The 17754-nt window shown below is 41.1% G+C and overlaps 1 protein-coding gene across 4 annotated transcripts in view; it reads right to left on the reverse strand.

The window, feature by feature from the left end:
* Positions 1-311: 311 nt before the first annotated feature.
* GRIK1 (glutamate ionotropic receptor kainate type subunit 1) overlaps positions 312-17754 on the reverse strand; it is a 174473-nt gene continuing 157030 nt past the window's right edge. For 3 of the 4 annotated variants that reach the window (XR_012588997.1, XM_074600491.1, XM_074600484.1), the window contains 3 exons: positions 15911-16136; positions 11258-11508; positions 312-797 (listed from right to left, as the gene is read on the reverse strand). Coding sequence is in view for 3 of the 4 variants with exons in the window: in XM_074600491.1 (XP_074456592.1) it covers positions 642-797; positions 11258-11508; positions 15911-16136 (633 nt within the window). In the remaining variant the exon portion in view is untranslated. Of the gene's footprint in view, positions 798-8705; positions 8872-11257; positions 11509-15910; positions 16137-17754 lie in introns of all 4 variants that reach the window. The other variant, XM_074600499.1, reaches the window with a different exon arrangement.

Here is a 17754-nt window from a genome sequence, read left to right on the forward strand (position 1 = left end):
ACGTCTAGCACCTGGAGCCATGGCATTACCTAATAATCTTATTTTATAAGAAATGAAAAAGGGAGAAGATAAGGGAAAACAAGTTTCTCACAGAAAAGAACCCAAAGAGTGTTCCTTACAATATGAGAGAAAATAAAAATAACTCATTGTTGGATACCTTTGTATTTAATACATTTTTGTAGTCATTATTTATAAGTTAATTGTATGAATTTTTACTTTGGTTATCTGGGTCCTGGTTTCTAAACAACTGTGTTCAGTAGAACTGCAATCTTTTCTTCAAAAGGAAAACAAAGTTCCACTCCCAGATTATTGGAAAAAAGAACCCTGTCTCTTGTTTATTTATTTATTTAGAAAGCACATACAGCGATGCATGAGGAGGGGAAGAGAGATGCAAAACAGGTGAGCATACAAATCCATCTCAAAAGAAATAGTGAGACACTTCCCAGACGATTAGTAGTACATCAGTCTATGTGAGCATTGAAACTGTTGTACCTCTAGATTAAAAACAGAAACCACAGAGAATTTCTGAAGAACAAGGTAAATGTCTATATTTCAGAAATCCCACCACAATCAACTTGTAGGCAGCAATGTTTTTGTTCTGTTTTTTGTTCCTGATATTTCCTCAGAGGGGTCTCTCTTGCTCACGCTATGGTTTCTTTCCTCAGTGTCCGCCGCTGGTGACAAGTAAGGATACTTGTGAATGAAGATTTCCCCTTCGTTCTCGACCTTTTCTTTAACTTCTTCTGATGCTTGAGTGAAATTCCAAGCTCCTCCATTATCGCGTTGAAAGAAAGACACTGGTGGAATATGGAAACGGCATTAAACACTTCTCACGGAAGGCAGAGTTTGGCCATACCCTTTGCACAAGTGCTGGCTTTTAGAAGCAAGGACCCGAGCTCTTACTGGCGGGCTCAGAAAGCTGCTCTGGTGGGTTCTGCCAGCTTTGAATAAGCCCCTAAGGTATAATAGGTGACTGTATAAGTCATGTTTTTTGCCTAACTTGGCTTCCACTGAATTTAACTTTTGCTTAACTAAAGCTGGTTATGAATGTTTCTGAAATTCTACACGGATGCGTTTGTGATGTTTTGGTGGCTTCATGTCATAAAACTTACCCTTTTTCAGTAGGTAAATTTCCTCCTGACCTTAAAAGAAAGAAAAATCTTCTTTTTTAAATCACATGTACCTTAGCCACAAAAGAATGAGTATATTAGAGAAAGCAAAGAACATCATTCTTGAAGGTACCTTTGTGGTTTAGTTATTTTCCCCTCACAAAATGAACAGACATTTCTAAAATATAGCACAGTCCTCAATCTTCTTTTTCCTTTGGAAAGAATATTTTTCAAATATTGTGTGTTGAAGAAAGGATAAAATTATCACAAGAATAAGGTAGCTGAATAGTTTAGAAAGAAAGCAGAAATCTTTTTTCTTCTCACCATCACAATATTAACAAAGGCATTTGGGTAAGTGGAAACATCCTTTAAAATCTACAGCTGGAATAATTACATGTAGCACAAACAACCACAGAGATGCTTTAAGCGGAAGTATCTAGCAATGCAAAACAAAATGTTCTATGCAAATATATATAAATAGGTTATTTATATATAAAATAAAGTGATAGTAGCAGCATGAAACAAAGCTTTAACCACCTTACCTTCAAGTTGCATAAATCCTTCCCACCAAACCCTTTCTAGAACTGCAGAAGTGACCAGCTTTAAAACAACTGGTTAAAACTACAGTTCTTGTGAAATGACAGCAACAGCACACAGACGTGGTTCTCTGTATCAAACACAAATTCCCTTCTAGAGTGATACCAATGCAAGGTAAGCAGTGTTCAGTTCTCAACCAGTAATACTCCAATAGTGACCTCAGTTATACAGGGCTAAAAAAGGTAAAAACAGGCATATTATTTGAAAAGGAGAAAACCCAAGCTTTCCTAGCAGCCAGCTATTCTAGGGGAATATTTTCAAATGCGAAAGAGAAGTACGAGGGAACCTGGATCAAGATTAAATCATTTGTTTAAGGTAGCAAAGAATCCCAGAGAAGTGGATCCCACACAAGGTGCTGCTTCCTCTCCAGTATAAACTCTCCCTATAATGTATGTAACCCTGGTTCTGCAAATGAGCTCAAGACAAGCTCAAGCTTGTGTGTGTATTTTAAATGTGTATGATCTCGCATATATCGTCATGTCCATTTTTTGGGATGGGCTGCATACAGACTAAGATCCCATAGTATGTTAAATCTATAGTTTAACATGCTCTTCCTTTGAGATGCTTAATTTTTGTTCATCTAAGATTTTTAAGTGTACATAAATTAAACTACTATTAATTCATGGCAGCCCCAAAACGTAATAGATGTAGGCCAGGGCAATGTACTGCTTTTTTTTCAAATTACTGTCTGGTAATAGCCAGCAATTTGCTGGTGCAATTACCATTTAAATATGCCCTTTGACAATGTAATATAGGAATTTCAGCATTGCTGGAGTTAAGAGTCAACGGTGTCTGCTGCAGCCCCTTGCCCTCTGGAAGCACCAGGCGAAGCAGGAATCATCCTAATACGGACACTATTTCTATATTGCTTCAGGACTTTTTAGAGAGTAGCACCACTTCTTTCCAAGCTAATAAAACTATATGCTCTAAGTGGCTGACTTAGCATGGATAATTTTTCTCTACTATCTTAGTTTTAATTGAGCTTTTAAAATCTAGATTGCAAAGTGATTCCAGAACTCCATGGCAAATAAGGAAAGGATCATATTAACCATTTCTAGGACTGATCATGTTTATTTTATTTTCTTTCCCTGTTGTTCTTACTAACCTATGTGTTGTGTGTGTATTTAATAATAGCCATCAGTCTCTGCAATGTCCATACAGGGATGATTTCTGCATATGAAACAGTACATTTTACTGCCTTGTTAATAGGCTTGTATTTTAATTTTCCAAACTGATTCATATTATTCAGACTATGCAATTATCATAATGCCTTTCAATTTCATATCAACAAAATAGTCCCATGAAGATCATTTTGCATCTGCAGATAGATATTTAAAACATATTGCTGACATTAAGTATGTGAGGTTTTTAGTATCTGACTACATGATTGGTGAAGTGCCTACTGGTTCCACTTTGAACTGTGTTTTGAATTTTAAAATAAATATTATCGGAAAGACTTCATGACATTCTTAGGAATGCCTTTGATGTTTAGGTCTTGTCTAAAAATTAGGCTTTTGCCTAATTGTTCATCAATAGCCGTTACATCTAAAACTGAATATAAAAACATTACTCTTCTTGTTGATGATCTTTTCTGTAAACGAGTCATGTTTATCCATTCCATGAAGTATGGAATAGGCCATTCAAAATCTGAAAGGGGTCTGCCTTATCAAGAGTCTCTCCCATCCTACGTTGGCAGTGCAAGGCCCCAGTGGGCTGGGTATCCACAAGAGAGGTCGAAACACACACGCTCAACACAGATGGGAATGGGTTTGGCCGTCCTACAGGGACACTGGGTTGGGAGAGGGACAGGAGTAGGGTTTGCAGTGGTACCTTCCCGGGTCTAACACCTTGCCGCTCCTGCTCCTGGCTTTGTAAAAGCACAAAAACAGTTTTACTTTTACCGTCGTGTTATACTTAGTTTTGAGGGACTTAAAGCACCATTGGCATGAGTTTTGTCAATCTGAAGTCATGAAATAAATGTAGATTTAAGACCCTGGATTGATCCTTCAAAGGTATTCCAATGGTTATGGACATAACTATGACTCTGATCAATTTTGTGCATATTCCTGTCTGAGATCCTACCACCTATGAGAAAGCCAGCTGGAGGTGGCAAAGAGCATTACAAATGTGGGAGACATGGGGCTTTCTTTGCCCCTCTGCCTTCACACAGAACTTCAGACAGTGTAAAAGAGCAATCTGAGATGATACTTTGAACTTTCAGGGGTCTGGCTACTCATTCAGAAGGACAATTACACATTAACTTTGTTTTGAGCCCCAGGAAGCATAGCTCAAGATCCTATTTATCTCGAAGCTTGTCCGTGCAATCAGAAAACTGAACAGATGTCTGAAAAATGGAATTGCCCTGAACTTTTCAAGCAGTAGAAAACTGTGGTACACAGCAAGTACAAACTCAGCCAGAATGCTGTAGGATTTACAGGAAAATCACAAGCAAGAAACACTTTCAGTGAGGACTCCCAAGATGGCCCTCTGAACAGCACCGTGTCTGCAGCATAATTACAGTAGCCTTTAAAAAGGGGATGGTGACATTAAAATTCCATTTAAAAGGGGAATATACTGTTCTTTTAGTCTCATATTTGGATAGCCAGACTTAAAGGGTTTCTTTAAAAAGCTATTTTTTTACATGCTGTTAAGTTCACTTTTGAGGTCTTGCCGAGAATGAGAGCAGAGTAGGCACAGAGCAATATATTTAACAACAGAGTAGTAAGTTTAACATTTTGCTTTTAGTCAGCTTGACTTTCTCATTCTAGCAGTGTCAAAATGCTGCAGGACATGGTACGTGAGGCTAAAAGGAAATGTCATACTTTAAAAACAGATAGGTTTTGCTCTCCTTGTGATATGAGACTCTTTGCCCTTTGGTCGTTTCAGCAGGCTATAAAGGTCATGAAGCTCCCAAATCCTTCCTTAGACTCCCATACAGAAGACTGTGTTAAGCTTTAGGAGAATTATAGATTCAGAATTTAAAAGATAACATAAAATAAAGTAGAAACAAGACTGAAATAAAAGACTCTGTAGTCAGGCTTTATCAATCTGTTAGTTATGCTGCTGGGTGACCACTAGGGAAAAAACTTTTCAATTGCATTTTATTAACACCTTGCAAAAATAAAAAAATAAAAAAAAAATAAAAAAAATAATCCAGTGCACTGTGTTGGAGAACTGAGAACTATGAAAATTGAAGAATGTGGGCCAGATTTTATTCTGGGAGAACACCTGACAAGCTCAGGCACAGAGGAGGAAGCGCAGAAGTCAGGATTTTTCTTCTGCAGTGCTCTCATCTCCGCGAAGGACCCATAGCTGGGACACTGACATATGTCTTCTGCTGAAAGAAAAGAGATTTGTTTGTGCCTAATGCACCGAAGGAAAAATATCCAAAATAGTTTCTCCTAGTGAGCAAACTGCTGTTGTGGCACATTAAGAATCTGTTTGAGTATTCTGTCACTGATGGCTAATTGCATGAGGAGCTCACTAAATTAAGTCTTTTAAACTGTCAGAGTCTATTGAACAGTGAGTGTCAAAACAGTATGACAATAATCCATGGATTATTTTAACTCTTCCTCAGTTACGTTAACTGTTCCTCAGTTTCCTGTTTACAAGGAAAAAAAAATCAATAAAGCTACTTGCTGGTCTCAGAAACCATCTAAACATGAATGGGACTGCTCAGTGAAGGCACAGATGGCCACAGTCGTGTTTGGAGGTGGGGTTGTGGCCTGAAAATGGAGGGACTCATTGAAGAGGGAGAATTTGCAGACCTGAAAAATTCACAAAAATTCTGTTTTGCAAGAACCTCACTGAGACAGGGGATTTCTTTCTTCTAGCCCTTCTCCTCCTTTGTTTCCAAAGAGCTAAAGATGTGAAGCTTTAAGGCTTTGATCCGAGAGAGAAGGCACCAGCACACGATACCATGGCAGTACTTTGAGGAAATATCAGCCTAGTTGGGGAAAGCGTTATCGCTGTGCTTGGTCTAGTTCTGCCGTGCAGGCCATGTTGTTAATCCACCCTCATCCTGGCTCTTTGAGGTGGTGATCATATTGCCTTCATTCCCCACATTCTTCAACTGTCTCGGCCTTTCTCCTTCCTTCCCCCTGCCCCTTTGCCTACTTGGATTGCAGGCTGTGTGATGAGGGCAGGAACTGCCGCTAAATAAAGGTAGGCATGCTGACCCAGCCAAACCAACCTGGCGATGGCTTGGGACTAGCTCATTCATGGACCCTTTGCTTTCAATCGTAGATAGCTTCTGTGTGTCAAAGCATGTGGTGTTTTTTGCAAACACTTATTAATTGTAATATTTGGGGAGTTCTGAGTAAAATGCAGCAACAGCAAACCAAAAATTAATATAAAATTACATAAGGGAATGCTCATAGCAATTTTTTCTCCCAAAATAGCTCTGGCTACGCTTTACTGGTACCGCAGTGCCACAACTGATGGAGTCTGTTGTGGCTCATCCATCACAGGCAGAGTTGTTGGCTCTGTGCTGATTGCACAGCAAGGTCCCCGCGCTGACATACACCTGAGAAAGGATCTGGTTTCATTATTGGGGCCTGAATGCAGTTGCAAGGCTGCAAGTTAGGAAGATGCAACGGTGACCATCTGCATTTGCGAATATTTTTTTTTTGTGGCCAAGTATAGCAGTCATAGAAGCTTAGAGTGCTGAAATGTAGAAAATCTTTGAATGCTTTAACACTTCTTCTTGAAGCTTGTTATGTCTGTGCAGGAGTCCCCCCAGGTGCCACGCACTTCATGGGAGATGCTATGGGCTGTGCCTTCCTTGAGCCTCGCTGTTAACCTGAAGGCACCCGCCTTTTCCTGGAGCCACGGCAAACCTTGCAAAAACTGCCTTTACGTGCATGGATTTGTTAGTGCCTGGGTGGCATGCCGGCTCTTCACTGCCTCAGCTGCTGGCATAGCTGATAAGGAGCAAGTAAGGCTTTTTAATAACTCTTTTTGTAGCTAGGTATAAAGCTCCATCAGGGAAAGGAGGACCTGCTTTATAGTTCCCACAGGCAAGCCAAAGTCTGTGAGGTTGTCTGTGGGGACAGCTAGACATGGGGAAATGGTGACTGTTACTAGCAATGTGACTGTTTCCTTGACAGATATGAAAATGTTTACCCAAAATAGACAGAAACTTTCTGGATTCTGTGTTCATCTAAACAGCGATTAGAAAACTGGTCGAAGCTGCAACCTGGAGGATTTCTTGCGTAGAGCAATGATGGAGATAAACACATTAGGAATTTTCCTTCTCCTCTGAGAGTTGAGAGAAGCTGAATTTAATTAGTTTTAAGTCTCTTCTACTGGGAAACTGCAGACAAAAGTGCTTTCTTAAATCGAGGATACAGAAGATCTAATTCAGGTCTTTGTTGGTAAGAAGGCTCATTTTATGAAGAGCCAAAGCTTTCAAGGCCCTATTCAAACAAGTTAAAAAGCCATTTTGAACAAGGCAATTTCTTGCAGCGTCTGGAGCTGAGCATAAACACTCACATACATGGATGAGCACTGTCAGAGAAGAATTGGTACAGCCTAGCTATGAGCAGTACATCTTCGTCACCAAAAAATACTTAAGCTTACTGCCAGCATAAATAGCGCTGACCAAAAATTGTAACATGAATATGCTCTGGCTTTTGTCAGGAGCCAGGAATGAGAGCAACAATTCGAGAGGTGAGCAGAGCTTCGCCACAGCACTTCAGTGATTGAGTGTGAAGGCATCCACTCCAACAAGTTTTCTAATTGCAGCAGAGTCCAGAATGGCCCCTCAATAAAACAGATCATTAACTCATTTGATGAGGAGGAACTGCAGTGGGCAAGAAAACATAAAGTAGGTGTGAGGGGTGGGAAAGGAATTGGTGAAACTGGTGGTACGCTGGGATATAATGAAATACAGACAAAAGGTAATCAGGTTTTGAAAACATGGTGGTTTGCCACGCTTCATGACATCCTACGAGCCAGCATTTCTGTACATTTTGTGTACCTCAAATTGTTGTCATATGTTTTTCGGTGGCAACAACAGATCCAGTCCATTGTTTCCTGCCCTGTCAGTCCCCAGACTGGCTGAGGACTAGAGGAAACTAGAGGAAACTGTTATTCTTCCAGGGTATAAAAAGCATCCAGTGCAAACCTCCTACAGAAAAGTTTCCTTCCATGTTTCAATACGCAAAGCATGCCAAGGCTTTACTGTTTGATATAAATTGACATCCTGATTTTGCCATAAAGGAGTTTTCTATGTTACAAAGCCTTACAATAGTAAACCTCATGAATTGCTCAAGCCAAGTCAACACGGTTATTCTGTGAAAGGTATATACCGGGGGTGCCTGAGGGTGCTTTTGTCGAATATGTTCCTAAATGTTAATGGATACATGGCATAAAATTTAACTGATAGATATGATTTTGTGCTATGATAGTTACTTGGAGGCTTTGCCTAATGAATTTTAAATGGATGAATTAAAATTCATTAAATATTGACACTGGGAATAAGATATGCCAGCTAAAAATCTCTGGCTGCTTATAATAGGGGTTCAGAAAGTTAATGGAGCCCTGCAGGTTATTTTCTGAAGGTTTATAAAGAGCTGCCTGCCCCACTTGCTGAATGCTTTGGCAGAGACCAAGCAAAATATTTCTCCATGCTTTTAGTAATGAGACTGCCATTGGTTTACTCGGGTTTGGTAGGGGATGAAAAGGAGTTAAATAATTTTCTTACCTGAAAAAGGTGAATCACCCCATGAAATGACAAGATAACAATTGTACATAGAGACTGTGATAACTCTTAAAATCTGCTACAGTCTATTGCACTCACTCTTTGTTGTAGGTAAAATTATTTTCTGTGATATGCATTTAAACTGCCCAAATTTCCAGGACTTTGACAATTTGCATTAGATAAGCTTATCTCCTGCTGAAGCAAGAGGCACTTTGAAGTCATTAACTATGTGTTGGTGAGTACAATCTTTGCCATTATATGCACGGTTTAAGTTTAATGCTTTCCATTGGACACACCTTTTTTCTTTCCTGACTACACAGTGTGAATTGAGGGCTGTGTTCGAATCCCTCGCTCCTCTCGGATTAACTTGCCACAGTCTAACTCCGTAGATAAGGTGGTGCCAGAGGTGGAGTTGGATGGATGAGTTTGCTTACATTGTAGTCCGTAAAAGAAACAAAAGGCCTTGCATGCAAGAAAAGAAAAATGGAGAAAACAAATAAATGATAGAAGTAAAATTAAAAGCACACATGAGAATGAGATTCAAAAGTTATCTAAATCAAAAGAGTTTCTATTTATGGAAGCAGAAAAGTCATAGATTGTATTCGACTCATGCTTTGGATTAGCTTAGTGATAATATACACTGTATAGCATTTTCTGTCTAAGCTTCTTATTTCACCAGAATAAAAATCAAACAAACAGAGAAATCAGAAGGTAACACAGGAATCGCTGGTATTCTACTTTCTTTAAAATTACCTCTGGAAAAGAAGTAGGAGGTTGCCACATTAGCTCACTTAAAGATTTTAATTATTAAGAGACCGCATATAATAAGCAACACATTGCTGTGAACCAGTAGTACAGTTTCAGAAATCGTATATGTATATAGGTACCCCTGAATACTACGTTAATCACCCAACATACTGCTAAGCAAATTAACACTCCCTCATGATGTAAAGCTTCAGGTCTACTTCGATTATGACTTCAGGAATGCATTGCCTTTCCCAGACTCCTGAAAAGTTTCCAGGATATTCTGCACCATGTTAGCATTTAAGTTAAGCATTTTAATTAGCTGCACCTGTTTTCCAAAATATGTTGGAATGAAAGATCTCCTGAGACACGAAGGAAACAAAGATATTGATACACTCTTCATGTATTTTGTGCTAAAATTGTTCTATAGGATTAAAGTATTGCAGAAAGCTGCAATATGTGCAAAATACATTCATCCCTTATCTCTGACTTATTCCAAAACAGGGATGCTTTCATTAATATGGCCTGCAAAACTGCTTCATGGGAACTGTGTCTGCTCGTAGAAAGTGGTACTGCCTTTAATGAGATCTTGCTCAGACACATGTTGAGATGTCTGCACAGCCAGGAGCTGCCCTCACCTGCAGGATACTGTGAGGACCGAGTCCACTGACATTGGCGTTAGGTGTCATGGACCCAAAATAACACTAATAGCCATTTGGAAAATGAAGATGCATGGTAGGATTCAGCTCACTTCCTTCCAGCTGTCTGAACAGCAGGCGTGTAGCCTTAGCTTACAGTGATCCTTTACCAGCAGCAAGGAGATACAGGTGATTTATCCTATCCAAAATCAGATGTTGTCCTCTTGAGGCCTTCAGCCCTGTCTGCTTATTTTTATTCAGGTGTCAATCCCTCTCACGACCCAGCAGCACTGCTGTATGCAGTGTAAACTGCACCTTGGAGACTGGTTCAAAATGTTCTCCTTCTCCTCCCACCCATCCCTGCTGCCTTCATTAAGTTTCTTTTTCTCCACTGTCATTTCTGGCATTTATGTCATCAGCCTTGCAGGATTACACCTTGGATCAAGAGGATGAACTGTCCACAGAAAAGCTCCTGCCTTTCCCATCTGAAGTGCAAAGTGAGCTTAAACACCTCACTTTGAAGTAGATGCCTCATGTCTAGAAACCTAAAGTCAGGTGATATGAACACTCCTCTTGGTGACTGGTGATTGGGCCACTGATCCTTCAGTGCAAGGTCACCCTTGTCCCTATGATAAGTCCTCTTGAAGTGGAGAGGATCAGGGCAGCTATAGCAGTTGAGCCAAACAGGGCCACACCAGGGTCTAGGAGATGGTCAGAACCAAACCGGCACCAGGGAAGGCAGCCAGAGTAAGAGAGCTGGCAGACAACTTCAAGAACAGACTCTGAATTGCTGCTCATGCCTTGTTTCTTTCACAGCGGCTGGTGGTCCGGTAAATGGGTGTTTACACTCTGTTTTAATGATTGATTCTATCTCACAAACTGCTGTAATACTCAAGGCATGATTTATACACAGCATTTCCTTTGTTTTCCCTCTGCCCTTTTAAATTGCTCACTACGCTTCAGTGGAGCTATAACCAGAATTTCTTTGGCTCCATAATCTTACTTTACTGTGGCATCCATCATCTTTCAGTAGGTTTCCCTGCTTTGAAGTGAAGAAAATGCTTTCTAGAGCAAGAGAAAAATTACGCTTTGGGGTTTGGAAGTACATTCCTGTTGTTACTCAAAAGGCTGATGCTAATGCTGTATTAAAAAAAAAATAAGCCAGTTGTGGTGTTTTCCTTTCCAACATAAATTATACTTGAAGTCTTAAAGATCAAGCAGAAACTGTTTGAGAAATTAATTGCTCTTGTTCTGCACTGCCATACTAAACAGCACTAATTGGACTGTGGGTGAGGTACTTCCCTGTTCTTTTTAATAAATTATTTGTCTTTAGAGCCAGAAATGCATGGTGAGAGTTCAGCAATACGAAATCTGCACTCCAGCAAAGAGACTTACAGTGCAATCACCTCCCCGTCCACAAACCTCAGCCTCCCAGAAACATGAGCAAGCTGGAAATGATGACTCACCTGCTCAATATCGCTGTTTTTCCTTGATTTATATATAAATTCACCGATGGCTACAAACACCGAAAGAACAAGCCCCGCAGCGAGCACTATGAAGATGCCCCCAATATTCTCCACCCCGAGAGCGCTGGCTTCCTTGCTGTCCTCCTCAGGGCAGCCGTTGCCTCGCCACCACTTTTCCTTCATCATGTGCAGCTTTCCCTCCTCCTGCAGCTGGAGGATGGCGATGGTGATCTTGTCTCTGTAAGGAGACCCTGCAAGGTGGGAGAGCAAGACCCGTCAGTGCTGGTTGCAGCAAAGCGAAGGCAGGGAGGGAACAAGCTGCTGCTATCCCTTATCACAAGATTGATTATTCCAGTTAGAAAGTCTTGGTTTCTCTTCAGCTGGAAGGGGGAAGACGACTGACTATCTGTTGGTTTCTGCCTGGGGACTGGAAAGCAGAAGGCTCCTTTGGTGTGGTTATTTGTTTGAGAATTCATTATAATTTCTAGGGTCTCCTACTGAGGTTTATTTAAGCCTTGGCAGTGGGTTTTCTTGCTAATTCATTCCTCCATATCACGGTTGAATATTGCTTTGAGCATCCTTTGAGACTTCCTGCTTTGCATCTCTTCTATTTATTTCAACATCTGTTTATTTTTCCTACTGCATGTAAAATGAGTAGCTGTCTAAGAAAAGCCCAGTCAGTCAGACACGTTCTCTTCTCATTTATACCTGCATAAGCCCACAACTCCACTTCAGCTACCTTACAGCTTATAAGAACACAAGGCGACCGAGTCTTTTTTTACGTGACTTGCAACAATATTGGCAAGCTGCAAGCTGAAAATAGCAACTATTTCATGCTTTTTATTTGCAGGCCAACAGCTTGCTAAGTGATGTGTCTTCGGGCTCAACAGAATTAATGGGCCTGTACAGTATCTGGCAAATAGAGGGGTCACGTTGGGCGGTTCAGTCTGTTTAGGTTTGCCTCTCACGCGCTCTGCTCTGGCTCTCCATCTTCCAAAAATCTCTGCCACCTGCAAGTCCCTTCAGCCAGCTTGTGCTCTTGCAGAATCACAAGTCTGTAGCCCTAAAGGGGGACAAGGGGGAGCCTTCCCCTTCGCCCCGCTTCTGGAGCAGCACCTAGTTAAAGGAAATTGCTACCAGTTCTCTTTTCCCATGTTGCCAGAAGATGAAGTTCTCAACAATAATAGCAGCAAACCTGTTTTTAATTATAACAGACAAGTGGGAGTTGGGTTTGGCATTTAGAGAGAGACTTTCCTTTACGGGGCAAGGAATTTATGAGAGCAAGCAGGCAAGGGTTACAAGAAAGGCTGTTTGGCTCTAAAACCACATATGTGCCGCCAAATCCTGCCATGTTGGACTTCCTACAGTTGGAAGTGTTTAGTATCTGGGCTGAAATACAGGGTCGCCAGTCCCTTGTCCGTGTAGCTAACTACCATCCATCCTTTCCTCTCCTTTAGCACATTAATAAGACTGTTTTCTTAAGCTGTAGTTTCAACAAAAGTCACATTTTGCTGCAAATTAAGGCAGTTGCAATTATCAATCAGATCAAGGTAAACAAACTTTTAAGGCAGAACGTGTGCCAGAATTTCAGTGATAGCGTGACACGCATAGACACAGACACAGGAAAACTCTCACCAGGCAACACTTTTGTGTCTCAATGCATCTAATAGCCTTGGAAATGTGGCCTCACAGCTTCAGTTTTCTTTCTTATATTGCCATGCAGGAAATTATTAAAAATAATTGTACCATGAATGCAAGTCCCCCTCTCTGCTTTCCATTTCCTTTAGCCCGCAGCATTGTCTGAGGAGAATCAGTGTGAAAAACATTGCAGTTCTTCATTTGTTGCGCCAACACTCAGCTATTTTTCAGTGTATCTTACTGCCAGCACTAGGACATGCTGTGACCACAGATGCCAATAGACATGTGTCAGATTATACAAAGTCCATCTGGGAAGCCAGCAATCGGCAGCCACTGCTTGAGGTAGCCAGCTTTGAAAGGAAAATACGCCTGCTGTAAGAATAGATGGCTTCTAAGCATGCTATTAAAGAACCAAAAATAAGCGCAACAGAAAACAAAACAGAAACACCTTTAAAATTATCTTTACACAGAGAAGTGAATTATTACCACAAAATTATTACCCATGAGTGGCAGCGCCTCTCAAAAGAAAGAGCAGAATTGTTTCTACCTTAGGAGAGGTTTGTCGCCCTGATAGTTGGAGTCTGTTAGATTGTAGGACTCATCTATTTTCCCTTGTCTGAAAGGACATATCTGTTAGGTAAAGTGAAGCAGCCTGAGTCGCAACGCAGGATTTGTGGGGATGTTCATTCTTTCTTGTGATGTTTATGTTGCCAGCAGGATTATCACAATTCATCTGGAGGGTAACAGGTACATCTATATTTCTACACATGCTTTTGAAGTTTGTCAAGCGTGCCTGCAGTGTTCGACTGGTGATGTTTTATTGGTGAGCACTAAAACCGCACACAAATCCATCTCAACACCTCTTTGAATATTCAGCATACCATTTATGGCCTCTGAGCTATTAACAACCTACATCTCAGGCCAAGAAATGCATCTCTCCACTTTCTTAGCAGTCTCCCAAGTAACTGGTAATAGCTTTAATGTTCAAATTACTAGCATCAGCACTGGCAGTGATACTGGAATTAATACCTGTCCTGACATCTATAATAATGTTGTTTCCTTCAGCCAGATTCCTCCCAGGGTGACATTTTGCATAGGTTTTGCTTAGAGGTGCTTTTGCTACAGCAGTACTTCCAGAGGGCATTAAGTTCACCACCAACCATCACTGCAGATTTTTCATTAGTAATGGTCTTTGCCAAGAATCTGATGAACGCCCTCCTCTCTGTGACACATCAGCTCCGTAATAAACATAAGTTGAGATGTTCCTTGATACACCTAAATCCCCTTTATCCTAACTCAGCACTAAGGAGTAGGAAGAGAGCCTGTATCTGCAGTTTTTTACCTGCAGAAGATGCTCTGATAAAATAGTACATTTCCTGGACTCATAGAACTTTCAAAAATTCTCCTTCCTGTTTTTTTGGGAGCCAAGTAGTGATGGTATTAATCTCATTCGCTGGAAATTTTGGAGTGTGAGGCATACTTTTGCTGCTGCAAACCCTAGCCATGTGGTTGTGCATTCTCCTGAAGGAACGAATGCAGACCAGTTAAGACTTGCTGAAACTTTTGTGTTAAGTCACAGGCAAGTCTTCTTTTTTTGTTCCCATACAGCTTCTGTAATCAATAGTCATGAACGTTATGAGAAAAATAACAGAGCCTTTGGGGTCTATCTGAATAGTGGAAGGATCTCCATGTCTTATCTTGTTTATGAAATCAATCGTTTCAGAATTTAAGATGCCTGATGGCACTGAATTGTTCCACAGTGCTTGGAGATATCTATTCCCCTGAATTTTGCTGGTTTTCCTTAAGAAAAAAATTAAGGCACATTTATCATATAAGAAACATCTTATAAATATATTTCACAGCTGTATTTCCAATGGATGCACTCTCTGAGGATTACCATCTGTTCCAATTATTCCTTCATTGTTCTTGGTTTAAAGTGTGGCAGCTTTATAACTGCAATGAAACTCTTCCTGTACATTTGTCTTTATTCATGATTTTAGCTTTTGTATCATTTTCCTCAGGGTGAGAAGGCTGTTGTCATGTAGCCAGTGGAAAAATATACTTAAAATGTTATCTATACGACAATCTGTCTGAGGTACTCGTAGCATAAAGAATCACAGTTCAAAGTGCAGTGGTCTTTCTCCCTTATTGGTGCCTGGTCTACCAAGCAACCGATGGACCAAATACTTCACCTGTTATATCCCTGTAAGGTGATATTGCCTTGAATAATTCCCCTGAAGACAATAAAATTGCATAGCTATTAACTGAACACGGCATGGCAAATGCATGTATGAGCAGTATGGAGATGCATATTATACAGGAAAAAGATCTGGCTGCCCAGTACCGATTATTCATGACAACACAGCATAAAAAACTGACACTATTTATAATTCTCTACAATTGGAAAATCTTGGAAATGGCACCAGATTTGCTAAAAAAAAGGTCTACTGGAAAGAGCACACAGAGACTGGGAGTCCTAAGACTCTGCTTAGCTAAAAGCACTGAAATCCCTGATGCAGATTCAGAACCTTGCAATTGCTTCTCACTGTTCTTGTGTATTGCTCCGAGGTCACGAAATAGATCAGAAATTCATCTCCTTTCATGCAGCTTTCTTTGGGGTACATTGGACATGACATTTGTCCTGATCACTTCCACTTTCCCAGAGATACTACCTGACTTCTCAAACTAAACCGAATTTCAGTAGAGCGACTTGCACCTTGAGCAGCATGGAGAATACCCAGTTTGCTACGAATGGGATGCTCCAGAAGGCAAAGCAGGTCACTCCACCTCATTCTGCAGATGCAGCCTGCACTGCTATATTCCCTCTTGCTTGCAGAGACCGCTTGCAGATCAGCAGGGCAAGAGTAGATGTTTTGCCTAAAAGGAGGCTCCTAGGGCATGTTTCAATGAGAAAAGTTTCTAAAAGAGTAAGACATGATTCAAACGGCCATCTAACCTTCTGAAGGGGATAGTGCTGGATGTGCTCCACAACACCTGTGCTGGAAAGCATCTTACCAATAGGGGTTCCCACGCCGTAGCCTTTCGAATCAATGAGCCCCCCGATCTGGGTGAGATTGCAGTTTCTCTGAGTCACGTACTCTATGCTGGTCGACTCCATTAGCAGAGCATAGTCTGTTGTGAGCACACGCTGGATTCCCTCATCGTTGTTCTTCACCAGTGCTGTCTGCTGCCTGCTGCTCATGAACGCCCACATCTTCTCATATGTTGATATTTTGGATTTCTAAGGAGGGAAAATTAGGGCACAGAATCAAACCTGCACTCAAATTACACTTGTAAATATTCCTCAGCCTTTTGTTGTGACCAATACCAATAGCACACCTTGAATGAAAGAGAATTGGTAGCAGGGTTTTCCCTCCTGCAGCCTTTCTCTCTTACTGTGCTTTATGCTGAAGAATCTCTTTTTTCAATTCCTTTGCAGTGCCAGGAACTTCATTACTGACACAACTCTCGAGTGCTTTGACGTTTTTTGGGGTTAATGCTGTTACACGGATTACAGCACATAACCCAGCTAAAGTAGTGCAGCTGGACACTGTTGCACTCAGAAGCAGTGCTTCTGCCTGTCAGAGCAAACACACTACTCCAAAAACCTGGCGATGAATAAAGTACTGACTCTTTCGTATTGCTATCACTTGCCTAGAAGTCATGTATTTCAAGAATAAAGCTTGAGAAAAAAACCCAAAGCGGCTTCTGAGCAAACTTCTGCTTTCTGCTTTCCATTGCAATCAGACTTCATCCTTCTCCCACGGAAGTTAAGGGGGGGGTTGCCAGGAGGATTGTGTTTGTGTCCTGTGTCAATGTCCAGCTGCACAGGGAAGAGCGATGCCAGAAGCCCCAGCCACCTCCATACCGTGTTGAACATCCCTTCCTCCCCGCTCCTTTCCCCGCGCTGTGGGAGCCCGCAAGGGACACAGGCACCCCGCAGGGAAAGGCAGTGCTGGTGCCCCCTTGTTCCCACTTCTGCCTTTGTCGGAGGACATGAAAAGAGAAAATGAACCTGCTCAGGGATGTGCTGGAGCCCTGTGCCTGTGACCCTCAAGATGAGCTACCTACAAAGCAAAAAACCTTCAAGCGCTCGCACGGTACTAACATGATTAAACCTCTCTCTTCCTTTTATGCTCTCAAACATCATCTCTTTTGGATTAAATATCAAGGTAGACCTACAGAACAGCTGGACCATTAGAAACTGTCAATAGAAACGATCTTGTCTCAAGATGGCAAAGCCAACCATTGCCGAGCTACTCTGTGCTGCGGCCCAGCATGAGCCAGAAACACACAAACCAACTTTTTAACGTACATATGAGTTGAAGGTCCTCCACACGCTTATGTCTCCTCAGTTCTGGGCGGTATATCCTCACTTCCCTCATAGGCTCTATCTTCATTTTTTAGACATCATAGCTGATTTTAGGCTCACTGTGTGGAGACCATATGTGCTTTTTAAACACCAGTGTCTGGGGGATTCCTGTGAGAAGTTGATTTTCTGGTTCTTTGAGCTTTAAATGTTAATATGTTTCACCTGTAAATTCAACACCTGTGAATGCCACCTAAATTCCATCTACATTTGGTGAGCCACAGGATACCGCTAAACTTTGAAGATGGTTATGTGGATCTTTACTAGTAGAAACAATTTTTACTGCTAAGTTGGGAATATTTTTTGAAATTGATGACAAGTTTATGCAGTAGATTGAGTCTGATATTGAGTTTACTGGATTTGAATTTACTGAATTTACTGGATATTGAATTTACTGAATTTCCTTATTCAGACAAGTTTGAAAGAAAGATCTTAGCTTCTTGACTTCCCAACTCCCATTTTTCTATCAGGATAGATCATATGCCAAATT

The sequence above is a fragment of the Larus michahellis genome, chromosome 1 (genome assembly GCF_964199755.1).
Source record: "Larus michahellis chromosome 1, bLarMic1.1, whole genome shotgun sequence".
NCBI classification, from domain to species: domain Eukaryota; kingdom Metazoa; phylum Chordata; class Aves; order Charadriiformes; family Laridae; genus Larus; species Larus michahellis.